Source organism: Amphiprion ocellaris, chromosome 4, assembly GCF_022539595.1.
Source record: "Amphiprion ocellaris isolate individual 3 ecotype Okinawa chromosome 4, ASM2253959v1, whole genome shotgun sequence".
Classification (NCBI taxonomy): Eukaryota; Metazoa; Chordata; class Actinopteri; family Pomacentridae; genus Amphiprion; species Amphiprion ocellaris.
Window position 1 is genome coordinate 3,538,651 of NC_072769.1, and position 17,539 is coordinate 3,556,189.

Consider the following 17,539-nt stretch of genomic DNA (forward strand, 5'->3'; position numbering starts at 1 on the left):
GAGGTACAGTTTGGAAACTTTGATGTGTATACTTAAAGCATTAGAATTTTTCATATATATTGGAATCATAATAATACATAGAAGTATATTATGCATGAAATCTGTCCCAAAATAAAGAGGGTAAGATGGGAAGTAGAGTCTGAACATGTCTGTTCTCTGTGAATCATGACTGAAAAATAACCTGAGGTCCTCTGTAAAGACTAACCCAACAATGAAATAAGATATGTTGGTGAAAGGATCTGGGGCCTCATTTATAAAACATTGCATAGGATCCACACTAAAAGTTTGACTACGTCGAAAATCTGAAATAGGCGCACGCCAAAAAATATCCTGATTTATAAAACCGTGCGTACGCACAACTGCACGCAATTTCCCATTTATAAATCACACTCCAGCTGGAAGATTGCGCAGGTGGATCCACCTCACATCCCGCCCACGACACACCCACATTTTACCATGAATGGTCAATGCAAAGTAACTCATGAATGTATGTGCATATAAACAAGCTGCTGATCCACGGCATTTTACGCTCAGTCATGGCAGAAAAAAGAAAAGGAAATTTTTCGGAGACCAAGACAGAGGTGCTTGTGGATGAGGTGGAGGCCAGGAAGAGTATTTTGTTTGGTGGTCATAGTAGTGGCATCACTAACAAAAGAAAAGGCACCGAGTGGCAGCACGTTGTCACCTCTGTCAACAGTGTGGGTTCCACAGAGAGAACTATGGCAGAGGTGAAAAAGAAGTGGTCTGATTTGAAGGTGGAGGCCAAGAAGAGAGTGACATGCCATCACCAAAGCATGTCTGCTACAGGTGGAGGTAGAGGCAAACCTGAGCCCACACCTCTGGACAGCAGGATAGCATCCATCCTCGGGACGGCCAGCGGGTGTGGAATCGTGTCAGAGAAGGAAGGAGACACCGATTTGGCAGAGCCCACAGAGGAGACCGGTAAAATACAGTTTTATCTGTTTATTAAATGTATTAGATATTTAAATGGACTTGTAAAAAGGCAGTGGACTTATGCTTTTTGTCCTCAGTCACTCTAGAGTTGGAAACGCTGGCTGACGAGGAGGTTCTGACCACAGCGTGTCCTGTCAGCGTGGATGAAGCCTGGCTGTCCCCAGTACAAGTACATCCTGAGACCATGGCACACCCAGAAGTGGTCGGATCCTGACAGACAGAGTCCCACAATCACAAAGGGACACCATCGGTCCCATAAATGAAGTGCGGGATGAGCTCCAGCAAATACAGTAATGAACAACATGTGAGGTCCTGTCTGACATTGCCGCCTCTATTAAAGATCTTGTTAAAAAAAAAATTAAACATACTTTCGGTCTTATTGTAAACGCTGCGTAACACCCCGGCTCTACAAGTGTAATATGTGATGACAATAAAGGTTTGGGATAAATCTGGCTTCAATTCACCACCTCACCGTCTGGACCTGCTGTTCCCTCTGTCTCCAAAATGTCCGTAAACAAGCATCGATGTTGGCGCACCGGTGCGCATATTCTCACGCCAAGTTTATTTTTATAAATCACAACCTTTGCGTTGGAAGTGGCGTACGTAACTTTCTAGCCCTGTTTTGTGCGTAAGTAAGTGTTATAAATGAGGCCCCTGACCAGTAGTTAGGAAAGTATAACGGTGTCAGACTGTCCCTCCTATCATACACCCTATAGGGGTGGAAAAATGACCAACTCTCACAGCTTAAAGACGAAGCTCAGCTCAGTATCTCTGGTGCAAAAACTCAAAATCCTACCAAGTCTATTTGTCTTATTTTTAGTGAAAATGTCTCATCCCACTTGATTTAAATCCATGAAACAAGAGACGTTTCAGCAAGATGGAGGGACTTGTTTTAAGACAATGCATCTTAAATATCTTGTTAAGTCAAACAATGTTGAAATTATCTTGTTCTGAGTTGAATTTTACAAGAAAACTCAAAAAAGTTTCACCCTCGTGTCATCCTGTTGGTCAGATTGATCCGTTTTAAAGTTAGAAAATGTGGAGAAAAAATATTTTCACAGTGAAACTTCTGATGTCCTCATTTTCAACATTTTTGGGAAATCTGTAAATATTTTTTGGTGGAAAAATCAAATATTAAAAATGTTTCTTAAGAACGTTCACCAAAAAAAAGTTTTTTGTGAATGTTCTTAAAGAAAATATTAGAAGTTTTACTGATATATATGGAATCACTTTTGATATTTTTAGGATTTTTTTTGAAGATTTTTACTCATTTTTAAAAAATATTTACAAGAATTTTCTTGCCAAATTTGTGGGACTTTTTAAAATAAAAAGGTTTTGCAAATTTTCAGAAATTTTGGATTTTTTTTTGCAGATTTTTAAAAAATGTTTTCAGACAAAGAAACATTATTTTTTGGTGCCTGTAAATGAGGACAACAGGAGGGTTAATACATCTCAAATTAGGAGGTTACATGAAAGCAAAAATTTATTTTTGAGTGAAAAACTGCTACTTTTTTTAAAAAATCATATCTGGCTTATTTTAAGACACCTAAGCTTGACAATCCTGGTAAAATATAGCTTAAAATAAGTTTTCCCAGCTAATTTTGAGATCTCAGTATTCTAAATATCATATCTTATTTCAAGAAATCTTACCAAAGCATTTTTCACTTGTTCTAATGGCAGATATTTTCATTTATTTCAAGGTGAAAGTTCCTTGAGATAAGTTTTTTTGTCTTGTTTTGAGAGGCATTTTTTCCAGGGTGGGTGTTAATCACTGCTAAGAACTACTCCTGGGTTTTAGTTGACAATAAATCCTGCTGCCTCCGCATGCTGACGTCTTGTTTTGATTACTGTTAAACTAAGGTTTTTAACTTAGTAATGAAGTGAGAAGTCAAGAGCTAAGGTGAACTGGGGTCAAGTGTTCACAGTGAAGGTTATTAACCTCGAAATAGACGTCAAGGATTTTTGTGAGTCTGACATCTGTTTCCTGACCGGAGGCCTGCTCTGAGCTGCAGATGGAACAAATACATTAATAGAGAAGTAAGACTGAGTGGAAGCGTCCAAACAGTCCAAACAGTTAGTTTCAGTTCCTCAAACATGGAGGGGTCTTAGGATGAGTTGGGGGGGAGCTGGTGGAACAGTCCAGAATAGATGGTTTTAGTTCCTCAAACATGCAGAGAGATGAAGTCATTGCTCAAGTTAATTTAGTATGAGCTCATTGTGTATGTTAACTAAGTGTGCAGTTATTGCATATGCAAAAGGTTCAGTTGTTGTATAAATTGCACTGGATCGAGACACGAGTTGGGAGTCGTTGCGAGGTGGTCACTGGTTGCAATCCAGGGTAGAAATGCTCTGAGCAAAGGGGATTTTACCACGTAACTCGGACGGGGAATTCAACATGATCTGCAAAGGAATAACTGTTCTACTGGAATTATGGACTGAAGGAGTGCTCTTTCTGCACTGTTTGAGGATTACGAAAGACTGTGATCTAAAAATAACGCTGACTGAAGGAACATTACTGAACTCTGCTATTTCTGAGAGGAACAACACCAGAATGGATTAACAAAGTTTTTACTGGCCCTAAATGACAAAAATGGATACAAGCAGATCTAAATCTGGACCGAACCCCGTCCACTTCCCCCTGGAGCCGGTGAGCCTCGGAGGCTCGTCAGTCTTCAGGTGAGCAGCCGGTTCTGATCACACCGACTGCTCTCCAACTCCAAATTACATAGTCTGGGTGATTATTACTCTTCTTAGATGAAAGCATAGTTCCACTTATGAGTCATGTTAAGCAATTGGAAGAATATTAATGTTTGATTAATTGTCTAATGATCTAAGAGTTATGCTGCCCCTGCTGAAATTATAATAAACAAATATCCTGCAATTAAAGTTAACAGATTGGAAATTCACTTCATCCCTATCACAGTGACTAAATAATTATGAATATATTCTGTAGTTGTAAAAAGTCAGGTTAATGTGTGCATTACATCTAAACAGGTTCTGGAAGGTTACTAGTCTTTGGGGCCTTTTTTAAACTTATCCTTGGGGTTTTCTATTCCTAACCTCTAAACTTTAACCTAGCAACTTACCAAGTGCCAAACCCATAAGAGGAAAGCTGCCGTTAACAGACGTGACTGGTAATGAATTTAACCACTCAAAAGGGGCTACTCAGTTAGATTAGTTATCAGAGGAAGCAGGATAGACGTCTGGATGGAGGCAGTGAGCAGCTAGGTGAATTTCCTCGCTCTGACCAGCTTAAACGTTCCTCAGATTCCATCTGGGTTAGACTCTCTGGGCTGCAGGAACCGGACCGTTGGATGGAGAGCTGGTCCAGCAATTCTCTGATAGTTAATTAATTCATTTGATTAAAATAGGAGGCTACTGGCCTTAGTATTCAACAAACTTTTTTGCTGAATTTTTTCTCTTTTTTGTTTGTTTCGTGTCGTTTATCAAATCTTATGTTGTTTTATGTCTTGTTTTTGTAATATTTTGTCTTGTTTTTTGCCTGACTTTCATCTCATGTTTTTGTCGGTTTGTTTCTAATTTTTGTGGTTTTGTGTTTCCTTTTCATCTCGCTTGTGTTTTTTGTCTTATTTTTGACATTTTGTGTTTTGCTTTATTTGTTGTTTTGCGTGCCGTTTTGTGTTTTTTTTGTCTCGTTTATCCATTTTTTTATTGCTTTGTAACTTGTCAAATTTTTGGTTTTATTTCGTGTCGTTTGTCTCATTTTTTTGATGTTTTGTGTCTCATTTTCGCAATATTTTGCCTTGTTTTTGTCGTTTTTTGTCTTTTTTAATCTGACTTTAGTCGTTTTGATCATATAGTAAAAACTGGTCCGGTCCACTAGAGATCAAACTGGGCTGAATGTGGATCCTGGACTAGAATGAGGTGGACACTCCTGGACTAGGGTAATTACAGAGAGGGCTGCATTATGGGATGCTGACAGGGAAAATCAGTCAAACAGAAAAGAATCTGTCACACATGAGCTAATAAAGTAACAGACAAATGACAATCGTCAGATAAAATGATTCTTAACTACAAGAGTCCGGTAGGTAGAGTGAGTTTGTCACATGTAGGATAGTCATGTGTTTTATGTAACATCATATTTCACTGATATGAAAGAAAAGGCTTCAGTCAGGAGGATTCTTCTCCTTGGACTTTCTCAAAGAGACATTTTGAGATCAAAATCTGTTGAGGAACAAATTGGCAAAAGGAAAAGAGGCATGGTCTGTAGGTAGCAAAAAGGAAAAAGCCTTCAAATATGAACAGCAAGACACATTAGCTTTCTAACATCCTCTTACCTGCTACATGCATGAACACACCTTGCGATGCACCTTGACTTGGTAAATTAGCCTCCAGACATGCAGCAGAAAAAGTGCGTGGCAAACAACAATAATTTTCAGGCTAAAGAACTTCTTACCCAATACACTAATACGACCATTAAAAAATCCCAATCTTCAAAGCCACTGCTAACACAAAACACTAACGGTGCTAGCTTACAGGATAATAGATAAATAGCTAGTTAGCCAAATAGCTAGTTAGAGAAATAGAAATAGCTCAAAAACATCAGATTCATCAGCTGTGGTTGTTACTCGTTGATAGCACTGCTGACACAAAAAATAGCCTTCAACTTTGAATGACACACATTAGCTTTCTCAGTCCACCCACAGCTGTGTGCACTGTAATCCTCCAGTCGTTAGTAGCTATGTTTTAGCTTTACAGCTGATGTCCTCTTTTCCGTGTACATGCACAGACATGCTAAACTAGCTAACTAAGGGGAGTGCACTGCTGACAACATTGGTTTACAAGCTAGTAACTACTGAGCTAAACTTAATCAATATGGAATCATTTAAATGCTAACAGATGCGGTCCTTACTTCTCCTTATCACTGCTAACAAAACGCAACCAGTTCACAGCTCTGCTAACATTGCTCATCTCTGCTGTGACCTCATAGTTGAGGAGACGCAGCGAAGACCGGTTGATTTGACCTCTTTGGCAGCTCAGCCGGTAGACTGAGGGTTTAATTAACAGCCTGTGAATCCATATAGGTGGATTTTTCTGTCAAAACTTCCATAACACTAAATAAAGTTTGGTCTGGTCATTTTCAGCTAGTAAACGCATTTAATTTTATTCACAGAACTACAACAAAACATCAGAAGCATTAAATCTACAGTGATATCCCAGAAGGCATTCCTGTATGAAAACAAAGATAGCTCGATAGATCTATAGATAGATAGATTATAGATAGATAGATTAAAGATAAATAGACTATAGATAGATAGATCTATAGATAGATAGATAGATCTATAGATATAGATCTATAGATAGATAGATCTATAGATATAGATCTATAGATAGATCTATAGATAGATCTATAGATAGCTAGATAGATTATAGATAGATCTATAGATAGATAGATAGATAGATCTATAGATAGATAGATCTATATATAGAAAGACAGATCTAAAGATAGACTATAAATAGATAGATAGACGGATAGATAGATAGATCTATAGATAGATCTATCTATATATAGATCTATCTATAGATAGATCTATCTATCTATAGATAGATCTATCTATATATAGAAAGACAGATCTATAGATAGACTATAAATAGATAGATAGACAGACAGACAGACAGACAGACAGACAGATTGACAGACAGACAGACAGACAGACAGACAGACAGACAGACAGACAGACAGACAGACAGACAGACAGACAGACAGACAGACAGACAGATAGATCGATAGATAGATTGATAGAATGTCCCTGTATGTTCGTGTTTAATTTTTGACCTTGCTGGGAAGTTTCCTCTCTGAAACTTACCTTCCAAAGCCGTTCAGCAGCGCTACGATCTCCTGCCGAGTCAGCTGGAAGCCTTTAGATGGGCTGTGCTCAGGAAGGTTCTTGATTTCCTTCTCAGAGAACAGGACCTTTAAAGCTGTACCCAGACCCTGGGTCTGCACACCACACACAGAGACACAACACACAGTCACACAGACACACAGTCACACAACGCACAGACACACAGATCCATTTAGAAAAACCATGGAAATCCTTCAGATATACGGCATTTACAGACAGAAATTTTTCAAATCCAGATTCAAAACTCATCTGTTCAAGGCTTTTACAAATGAAATGTATTATTATTATTATTATTATTATTATAGAAACATGGATGATGTACTGAAGGTGCCATAACATATTAAGACCTATTTTATGGTAATTATAATCCAGATGTCTCCTGATCCTAACTGTCCAGAGGTTACACTCAGGCTCCTCAGCTTGGACTAAATTCTGCATTACAGCGATCAGAGAAAAAACACCTGGAACACTAAAAGTCATGTAAGATTCCTAACACCCATGTTGACCTGTTACCAGCTGTTACACCACAACATCTGAAAGAACAAAGTAAAGACACCCAGTCCTCTGCTGGCATTGTGTCATTTCTGTCTACGTGTTCCGCATGGAGAAAATCTATGAGATCCAATAAAGTCTAGATGATGAAAACAGAGAAGCAGTGAAGCGGCTCACCTGTAGTTTCCCCCACAGTCGACATTTACTGCAGCCGACACAGTCCATGATCCTGGAGATGTTCTTAAAATGGAGCCGGAACTCCTCCTGAAGGAAAGAGAGAGGAAACGGCACTTAAAATATTTTAGCTCACATTCAGATTTAAAATCAGAACTAAATAACATATCTGGAGAGTTTACAGATTATGGCTGAGGTTGGCTGAGGTGTGTCTGTCTGTCACAGACAGACAGACAGACAGACAGACACACACACACACAGACAGAGAGAGAGAGGGAGACACACACACACACACACACACACACACACACACACACACACACACACAGACAGACACATAGATACGCAGACAGACATAAACAACATACAACAAAAGAGATGAAGTCAAACTAAAAAAGAAAGCAGAATGGAGACTAGAGATCAACTGTACTATACTTTTTTGACAGAAAATACATGATATAATAAAACAGCAGAATATAAATTAGTATAAGTCAGAAGGTGTGTAGTAGCACGTCACCATCACGGCTTTAGGGTTTCACCTTTAATGTTTTGGCCTCCATTTTGTGTCCAGCAAACATGGACTTCTCATCAAAGTGCATCGGGAACGCTCTGGAAGACACAGACAGCCGTTAGATCTCATGAAAACCACTGAACTCACAAATAATTTACATTCAGTTACGCTCACATACGTGTCTGCCGAGAGCTTCAAGGTAGAATCAGATAAAGGTCTGGTTTTCATGTAAATCATCAGAGTTCATAAGTTCACTATAGGAGTTAGTCCCCCTCACTTAGACCAGAATTACATGTGGTAATGTGGAAGTTGGGACGGAGGACAGAAATTACAGCAGGAGAGTCCAACTCATGCTAGTTCAGGTTCCACATTCAGCCCAGTCTGATCTCCAGTGGACCGGACCAGTTTTACTATATGATCAGAATGACAAAATTCAGATAAAAAAGACAAAATAACAACAAAAACCAGACAAAATATTGCGAAAATGAGACAAAAAAAACGACCAAAAATTTGACAAACGACAGCAAACAAAACAAAAAAGAGACAAAAAATTAGACAAACAAAAAACAAAAAAACGGTTAAATGACAAGAGACAAAAAAACACAAAACGGTACGCAAAACAATGAATAAAGCAAAACACGAAATGACAAAAACAAGACAAAAAACACCAGCGAGACAAAAAGGAAACACAAAACGACAAAAACCAGAAACGACAAAAACACAAGACAAAAGTCAGACAAAAAACAACAAAAAAAGACAAAATATTACAAAAATGAGACACAAAACGACAATAAAATTTGACAAATGGCATGAATCAAAACAAAAAAAAGACCAAAAATTCGACAAAAAAGTTACAAAGCGACCAAAAAATGGACAAAAGACAAAAATGAGACGAAAAAACACAAAATGCCAAAACAAGAAACAAGACAAAAACATGAGACGACCGAAAAGTCAGACAAAAACCAACAAAAACAAGACACGATATTGCAAAAATGAGACACAAAATGACAAAAAAATGACAAATGACACAAAAGAAAGTAAAAAAGAGACAAAAAATTAGACAAAAAAGTTACCAAGTGACAAAAAAATGGACAAACGACAAAAACAAGTCAAAAAAGACAAAACGACAAAAACGGCACACAAAACAATGAATAAAGCAAAACATAAAATGACAAAAAAACACAAGCGAGACAAAAAGGAAACACAAAACGACAAAAACATGAGACAAATGACACGAAATAAAACAAAAACAAGAGACAAAAAATTAGACAAGTTACAAAATGCCAAAAAAAATGGACCAACGACAAAAATAAGACAAAAAACACAAAAAGGCACGCAAAACAATGAATAAAGCAAAACACAAAATGACAAAAATAAGACAAAACACAAGCGAGAAAAAAAGGAAACACAAATGACAAGTTGTTTTGTTCATAAAGTAAAATGTTTTGTGTTTCCTTTTTGTCTCGCTTATGTTTTTTATCTTATTTTTGTCATTTTATGTTTCGCTTTATTCATTGTTTTGTGTGCCGTTTGTGTCGTTTTGTGTGTTTTTTTTGTCTCGCTTGTGCTGGTTGTCCACTTTTCATCATTTTGTTTCTCGCATTTGTCATTTTTGACCTCATTTGTGTTTTTCTGTCTCGTTTTTGTCATTTCTCCATTTTTTTTGTCGCTTTGTAACTTTTTTGTCTAATTCTTTGTCTCTTTTTTGTTTTCTTTCGTGACGTTTGTCTCACTTTTTGTTATGTGTTTGATTTTTGTAATATTTTGCCTTGTTTTTTGTCTGACTTTTGATTCTCCAGTAAATCCTCTATGGTTCAGTTCCAGATGACTAAATGTTGTGTTCCTTTGTAGACACTCTGTGATCTGGAAGTTGTAATGTGGAAATGATAAACTGAGGCTGAATGTTGATGAAACTGAATTTATTTTTCTTCAGAAATTTCAGGTTGTTCATGATGTTTAGTGTAAGATAATTCCTTAAATGTGAACATTTTCAGAATGTAGTTTTCTGCACTAACCCAATGAACCATTAGGAGTTGTGGTTATTTCTAGGTTATTCTGCTGTGGTTTTACTGCTCTGGTCCACTGGAGATCAGACTGGGCTGGATGTGGAACCTGGACTAAGATGAGTTGGACTCTCCTGGGTTAGAGGACCTACAAGAACGTCTTACTTGATCTCGTTGAAGATCTGCAGGAGCAGCTCCTTGGTCTCTCCGTCCTCCTGAGAGTTTCCGGTGTACAGGTTGACGATGGCTCGTTCGAAGTACGGCGCCACCTTGTAGAGCGCTCGCAGCTCGATCAGGTACAGGAAGTAGAGGTTCTTCAGCCGCCGGGTGCCCTCGCCCTTCGTCTCCGCCGTGTCAAAGCGTTGACGGAACTCTTGGACATTTGGGCCCCAGACTGAGCGGCCCCAGCCCTCTGAGGAGTAAAAAACACTAAGAGTAACTACAGTTTACAGAACATGGGGTGTAGTTCAGAAAGTTTCATAAACTACTCATTTCTGGTCTGAAATTTTTATACTGATTAGATCATGGGTGTCCACCATGAGACCCGTGGGCCAAAAGTGGTCCTCCAGAGGGTCCAATCTGGCCCTCAAAGTGTAAAAATTCCAGAGAAGACATTAACTGCAGATTGTAAATTAGTAAAACTATAAATTTAAAATAATTTCTAGACCATGACAAGTTGTTTTGATGAAAAAGTAAAATATTAGATTGTACTTTTGTCATTTTGTGTCTCATTTTTGTAATATTTTGTCTTATTTTTGTCTTTTTTTGTCTTTTGTCTCAAGTTTTTGTGGTGTTGTTTCTCGTTTTTGTCGTTTTGTGTTTCCGTTTCATCTCAGTTATGGTTTTTGTCTTATTTTTGTCATTTTGTCTTTTGCTTTATTCGTTGTTTTGTGCACCTTTTGTGTTTTTTTTGTCTTGTTATTATTGTTGGTCCATTTTTTTGTCGCATTTTTTGTCAAATGTTTTTTGTGTTGTTTGTACATTTTTTTGTCGCTTTGTGTCTCATTTTTGTAATATTTTGTCTTGTTTTTATCTTTTTTTGTCTGACATTTATCATTTGGTTTTTCATTTTTGTTGTTTTGCGTTTCCTTTTTGTCTTGCTTGTGTTTTTTTGTCTTATTTTTGTCATTTTGAGTTTTGCTTTATTCGCTGTTTTTATGATCGTTTTTGTTGTTTTCTTTGTCTCGTTTTTGTCGATTATCCATTTGTTTTGTCGCTCTGTAACCTGTTTGTCTAATGTTTTGACACTTTTTTTGTTTTATTTTGTGTCGTTTGTCTCATTTTCTTGACATTTTGTCTTATTTTAGTTTGTTTTTTCGATCTGACTTTTGTCGCTTTGATCATATAGTAAAACTGGTCCGGTCTGCTGGAGATCAAACTGGGCTGAATGTGGAACCTGAACTAGAATGAGTTGGACTCTCCTGGGTTAGAGTGTTCCTGTGTAGACGTTTGTGTTTCGATAACAGTTGAGATTTTGGCTTTTGTTCAATGAAAAAAGATTATGTTGATAAACTGAAACTCTGTGAGCTCTAGAACTCTTGCATCATATCAGAGATAATATCACAAATGTCACCAGTAACGTCCCTCGGCATTGGTTTCCTTTATTCCATGCAGAATAAAAAGGACAGCAGATGATGTGAAACCCTAGAAACCTCAGAGTTAGCTGGTCGTGTGGTTCTAGACTGTAGACTAGCTGTGGCATCTCATGTGTTGTTGTTGTTGTGTGTGATGTTCGTACCGTCCAGGAGGTACTCGGCACACAGGTGGATGTTGATGCTGCTATGGAGGCCGGAAATGAGCCGGTAGAAAACTCTCTTCTCCAAACACAAACCTGGACAGAGAGAGACGTGAAGAGAGAGTTAATGAAACATGTTTTATTAATCCAAACTAACTAAATACACGACGCAAGATATTCAGTCCCCACAACTTACTGACAACTATTTTATTTTAGTGAATGTATTTAAAAGAAAACATATAAAGTTGTAAAGAAGGCAGGAACATGAAGTAGAACTCACCTTCCAGCCAGTTGTAGAAACCTTCTCCTGTGATGTGATCAACAGAAAACAAAAGAGACCTGATGAGATATTATTCAACAGAGCTAAAAATAAATTCACATGCAGCCAGTTTTAGTTTCACTCACCGTCGTCGTCTCCTGCAGAGAAGAGAAAAGAAAGAAACTGTTAGATGTGGTCTATTAACACACACACAGTAATTAAAGGGTGTAATGAGGAGCGGACAAATCTACATCTTCTCTTAATGTGGGTTCTGGTAGGTTAAAATAGTAATTACAGGGGGTCCTAGACTTACAACGGAGTTCCGTTCCTACTGATCTACGTAAGTCGATTTTCTCCGTAAGTCGGAACTCCGGTGAAAATGTAACCAAAGCCATTTCATGCATCACGATATCCATCAGCTCTTCATAAAGTCCTGAATGCCAACGACTTTCATGAACGTATGAATCATTTTACTACAAGATTACAGAATATTGTAACAGACTCATGTTGTTGTTGATGTTGAGGTTTCAATGTTTATTGTTCAGTTCCAGATTTACCTGATGTCAGTGAACGTGCCATGTTTAGTTAGCTCACCTCTGATTGGCTGAGAGTCAGCAGTAGAGAGAGCTGGGAACGGCAGCTAATTCTGGAGCTAAGTTACGGGGTTTTTGGACTTATTGTGGCGTTGGCTACGGTCCACAGTAGAACCCTCTGTGCTCATTTTGGTTTGTTTTAGGTCATTTTCAGTCTGTTTGTGATAATTTCTGGTGTTTTTGTGGTCATTTTACATTTTTTGTAGTTACTTTGTGTGTCTCTCATCATTTTGAGCCTTTATATGATAATTATCTGTCTCACTGAGTCATTGTGTGTTTTTCTGTGGTCATTTTGCGTCATTTTTGGCGTTTTTGTGATCATATTGTGTCTTTTTGTGGCTGTTTTCAGTCTGTTTGTGGCAATTTTAGGTGTTTTTGTGGTCATTTTGCATTTTTTTGTAGTTATTTTGTGTGTCTCTCATCATTTTGTGTCTTCATATGATAATTAGCTGTCTCACAGTCATTGTGTGTGCTTTTCTGTGGTCATTTTGTGCCATTTTGTGCGTTTTTGTGGTCATGTTGTGTCTTTTTGTGGTTGTTTTGTATGTCATCGTGTTTATTTTGTTTCTTTTTTGGTCCTTTTCAGTCTGTTTGTTGTAATTTTAAGTATGTTGTGGTCATTTTGCAACTTTTTGTATTCAATAAACCAGCAGAGAACCAGATAAAGTCTCACTCATTCATCACAGATGGTCGCTACAATATGCTGACTTGACCCATGTTGGTCGGTGTTTCTTCCTGTTCCCAGCGTTTTATTCCATCTAATTTCACTTCCATGGAGACGGCTTTCCTTTTCTTCCAAGCATCAGAAGAGTCTGACTTATGCTGGGAGCCATGATGAAGGGCAAAAGTTAGTGAATGTAGCACAAAACGTCTTAGTTTTTGTCATTTTGTGTCTCATTTTTGTCGTTTTGTGTCTCGTTCTTGTCATTTTGTGTCTTGTTCTTCTTGTTTTGTGTCTCGTTTTTGTCGTTTTTGTCATTTTGTGTCTCATTTTTTTCATTTTGTCTCTAGTTTTTGGTGTTTTGTGTCTCGTTTTTGTCATTTTATGTCTAATTTTTGTCGTTTTGTGTCTAATTTTTGTCGTTTTGTGTCTTGTTTTTGTCGTTTTATATCTAAATTTTGTCGTTTTGTCTCGTTTTTGTCGTTTTGTGTCTCGTTTTTTATCGTTTTGTGTCTCGTTTTTGTCGTTTTGTGTCTCGTTTTTGTCGTTTTGTGTCTCGTTTTTGGCGTTTTGTGTCTCGTTTTTGGCGTTTTGTGTCTCGTTTTTGGCGTTTTGTGTCTCGTTTTTGTCATTTTATGTCTAATTTTTGTCGTTTTGTGTCTTGTTTTTGTCATTTTATATCAAATTTTTGTAGTTTTGTGTCTCTTTTTTGTTGTTTTGTGTCTCGTTTTTTTCATTTTATGTCTTGTTTTTGTCGATCAGAAGAGTCTGACTTATGCTTGGGAGCCATAATGAAGGTCAAAACGTTAGTGAATGTAGAGCAATCCAAGGTGTTGTACAACTGGAGAATGGAAACAAAGCCGTCTGATAGCACCACCTGACGACGTATTCATTCGCTCCGCTGAACAACTAGTTCAGCGTAACCAGTTCTGATGTAACGACGAAACGCCGTAGATCGAGGACGTCGTAAACCGAGGACCTCCTGTAATTAATTATTACTTTGACTTTTCCATATGTGTTGAGTTCCTCCACTAGTATTTCCTGGAGTCTGTTTCCTCCTGGTTGGGAGTAACTGGACTACAGTTCAACAGCGCTGCTCTAAAGTGGAGGTAATGGAAGTGGTCAGACCAAACTGTTGCAACCTACTAGCAGCTGTTTCCTGCTTCCCTCAGGCCCTTGAATTTCTCTGCTTTTCCGTCCATCCACTAAATGTTTCTCATCTGACCCACCTCCACCTGCTCTTATTGGAACTCTAACACTTTGCATCTCCACCACCTCAAACCTGGATGTGTATCTGAGCTTCCTGCCAGTGAACCTGTTAATCTGCTGCTTCTTCTGAGACGTTTCTCATCCAGTAAACCTGAGTCATCCTCCAGTGTCTGGTAAACTGCTGGTCCAGAGACGGTAAACTGGACTCACCTCTGCTGGGAGCCAGAGGGTTGAGAGGTCGGTACACCGATCTGGGCCTGTCGACACAAAAACAAACTTTAATCAGTGATCATGACGAGTTCGCAAACATTGGACTTGTCCTTGGCAGGTAAAAGTGCATTTAACCAACTTCACATCATCCCTTTCACTTGTAGGAACATTTCTTTAAACACAAAAAATAAGTCTGTAATAAAAAACAAAAACGCTTCAAACATTCCAAATTTCTTAAATCTCAGTTTTAACTGACTTTTTTCTCATTACATGAAGCTCATGTCAACACACGACTTAAACAAACAGAACTCTGTGTTGGTTGTAGCCGTAATACTGCTCAGCTAGCAGGTGTTTTCAGAGTCAGTCTGCTCTGAAACTGTTTAGTTAGCACAGCTTTAGCCACGACGATTACAGAGGACTGACAAATATACGGCATGTAGCTGAGTGCATCTACTGAACATCTGATTTTACATCTGTGTTACTCTAGTGATGTGACAAAAACACAAAAATAAAAACAACAAAAACAAGACAAAACATTACAAAAACAACATCAAACGACATGAAACAAAACTAAAAATGAGACAAAAAAGTTACAAAATGACAAAAAATAGCCAAAAAAAAAACAATCGAGACAAAAAGGAAATGAAAAACAACAAAAATGAGAAACAAAACAACATGAGACGAAAGTAAGACAAGACAAAAAAAAGACAAAATATTACAAAAATGAGACACAAAATGACAAAAAATGGCCAAACGACACAAAATAAAACAAAAAAAGAGACAAAAAAAATTTAGAAACGATAAAAAAACCCACAAGCGAGACTAAAAGGAAACACAAAATGAAAAAAATGAGAGACAAAATAACATGAGACAAAACTCAGACAAGAAAAGACAAAAAAACCCCAACAAAAACAAGACAAAATATTACAAAAACAAGACACAAAACGACAAAAAAATGGACAAACGACACAAAATAAAACAAAAAGAGACAAAAACTTTACAAAGCGAGACAAAAACATGCACACAAGCGAGACAAAAAAGGAACAAAACAAAAAATAGCCAAAAAACACAAGCAAGACAAAAAGGAAACACAACACGACAAAAACAAGAAACAAATGACAAAAACATGAGACGAATGACACAAAACAAAACATGAGACAAAAACGTTACCAAACATAAAGTGCTGTGTGTGAAATCAAAGCTTCTGCTCCTGCTGTGACCCCAGACAGTGATTGTTTCTGACGACACATGATTTCACAATTTAGGGATTTTTCAAATCAAGCAAAACCCACAGTCCAAATAAACTGAATTATTTCAATATATATCTAACCCTGACCCTTAAACCATCTCTGTGTATCAGAGTCACATCTTCAGCAGTTATTTTCATCAAATCACTTCCTTCCTGCTTTAAAATGACTAACTTCTTTTAAATCTCTTTTTAAAACCCACTTTTCTAGACTGTCCTGCTTGTCGTCCTTCTTTCTAACCTCCTGATCTTCATCTATTTCTGTTATTTTCTCTTCAGCTTCTCTCCTAACCCCTTCATGTGATGTCATCCTTTAACCAGCTTTTAATCAGCTATCCATTCTGTACGTTTCTGTCAATGTGTTATTCATGTTTTTATGTTCTACCTGTGAAAGCACTCTGTGAATGTTCTTCTTAAAGGCGCTACACACATAAAGTTTTGCATGCGACTATAATATTTTGCCGTACTATTTAAATGTTAGATGCTTTATTAGCTAACAGCAGGAGGAAGAGTGTGTGTGTGTGTGTGTGTGTGTGTGTGTGTGTGTGTGTGTGTGTGTGTGTGTGTGTGTGTGTGTGTGTGTGTGTGTGTGTGAGCGTTTCAGTCTTACTTGAAGCAGTTTTCCTCATAAATGCTGTTCCAGACTCTCCATGCTGAAGGTCCTTTATATCCAGTAAACCGTTCTGGATTCAGCAGTAGATCTACATACTCAGCATCCGGAGACGTCTCATCTGGAACACACAGTAAAACAACAGCAGAATAACCTGTAAATAACCACAACTCCTAATGGTCACTTTGCTTTAGTGCATTTAAGGAATTATCTTTTTACTAAACATCATGAACAACCTGAAATTTATGGAGAAAAATAAATTCAGTTTCATCAACATTCAGCCTCAGTTTATCATTTCCATATTACAACTTCCAGATCACAGAGTGTCTACAAAGAAACACAACATTTAGTCATCTGGAACTGAACCACAGAGGATTTACTGGAGGATCAAAACTATAAAAGTCAGACAATAAAGACAAAAAAAACAACAAAATATGACAAAAATGAGACACAAAAGAACAAAAAAGGACAACCAACACAAAACAAAACAAAAATGAGACAAATAAAGGAACGAAACAACAAAAAATAGCCAAAAAAACACAAGCAAGACAAAAAGGAAACAGAAAACAACAAAAACGATCCAAAAAACAATGAATAAAGCAAAACACAAAATGACAAAAATAAGACAGAAACCACAAGCAAGACAAAATGGAAACACGAAACGACAAAAATGAGAAAAAAAACGACAAAAGACAGACAAAAAACAGACAAAAACAAGAGAAAAAATTACAAAAATGAGACAAAATGACAAAAGTCTGACAGAAAAAGACAGAAAACAACAAAAACAAGACAAAATATTCCACAATCGAGACAAAAAAGGACAAAAAATGAGACAAACTACACAAAACAAAACAAAGAGACAAAAAATTAGACAAAAAAGTTACAAAGCGACAAAAAATTACACAAATGACCCCGAAAATGAGGAACAATGACAAAAAAGTGGACAAACACCACAAGTGAGACAAAAAAATTTTAAAAAAGCACAAAAAATACGCAAAACAATTAAAGCAAAACA

General features: G+C 37.4%; 2 protein-coding genes across 4 annotated transcripts in view; one reads left to right on the plus strand and one right to left on the minus strand.

The window, feature by feature from the left end:
- ero1b (endoplasmic reticulum oxidoreductase 1 beta) overlaps positions 1-17,539 on the minus strand; it is a 37,583-nt gene that overhangs the window by 5,775 nt on the left and 14,269 nt on the right. For both annotated transcript variants that reach the window (XM_055010366.1, XM_055010367.1), the window contains exons 7-15: positions 16,525-16,645; positions 14,669-14,715; positions 12,142-12,153; positions 12,017-12,043; positions 11,740-11,832; positions 10,167-10,413; positions 8,027-8,096; positions 7,491-7,577; positions 6,783-6,916 (exon numbers count right to left, since the gene is read on the minus strand). In XM_055010366.1, coding sequence (XP_054866341.1) covers positions 6,783-6,916; positions 7,491-7,577; positions 8,027-8,096; positions 10,167-10,413; positions 11,740-11,832; positions 12,017-12,043; positions 12,142-12,153; positions 14,669-14,715; positions 16,525-16,645 — 838 coding nt within the window. The remainder of the gene's footprint in view (positions 1-6,782; positions 6,917-7,490; positions 7,578-8,026; positions 8,097-10,166; positions 10,414-11,739; positions 11,833-12,016; positions 12,044-12,141; positions 12,154-14,668; positions 14,716-16,524; positions 16,646-17,539) is intronic.
- LOC129348832 (t-SNARE domain-containing protein 1-like) lies at positions 279-1,281 on the plus strand. Of its 2 annotated transcripts, none has more exons than XM_055010368.1 (2): positions 279-942; positions 1,032-1,281. In XM_055010368.1, the coding sequence occupies exons 1-2, from the start codon at positions 486-488 to the stop codon at positions 1,166-1,168; spliced, it is 594 nt and encodes a 197-aa protein (XP_054866343.1). In that variant the 5' UTR covers positions 279-485; the 3' UTR covers positions 1,169-1,281. The 2 variants fall into 2 exon arrangements, with proteins under 2 accessions (XP_054866343.1, XP_054866345.1); XM_055010370.1 differs by having other exon boundaries at positions 1,041-1,278.

Coding starts and splice junctions, on each gene's coding strand:
- LOC129348832 (XM_055010368.1), top strand. CDS start 486: ATGTATGTGCATATAAACAAGCTGCTGATCCACGGCATTTTACGCTCA. Junction 943..1,031: donor AGAGCCCACAGAGGAGACCG/GTAAAATACAGT, acceptor TTTTGTCCTCAG/TCACTCTAGAGTTGGAAACG.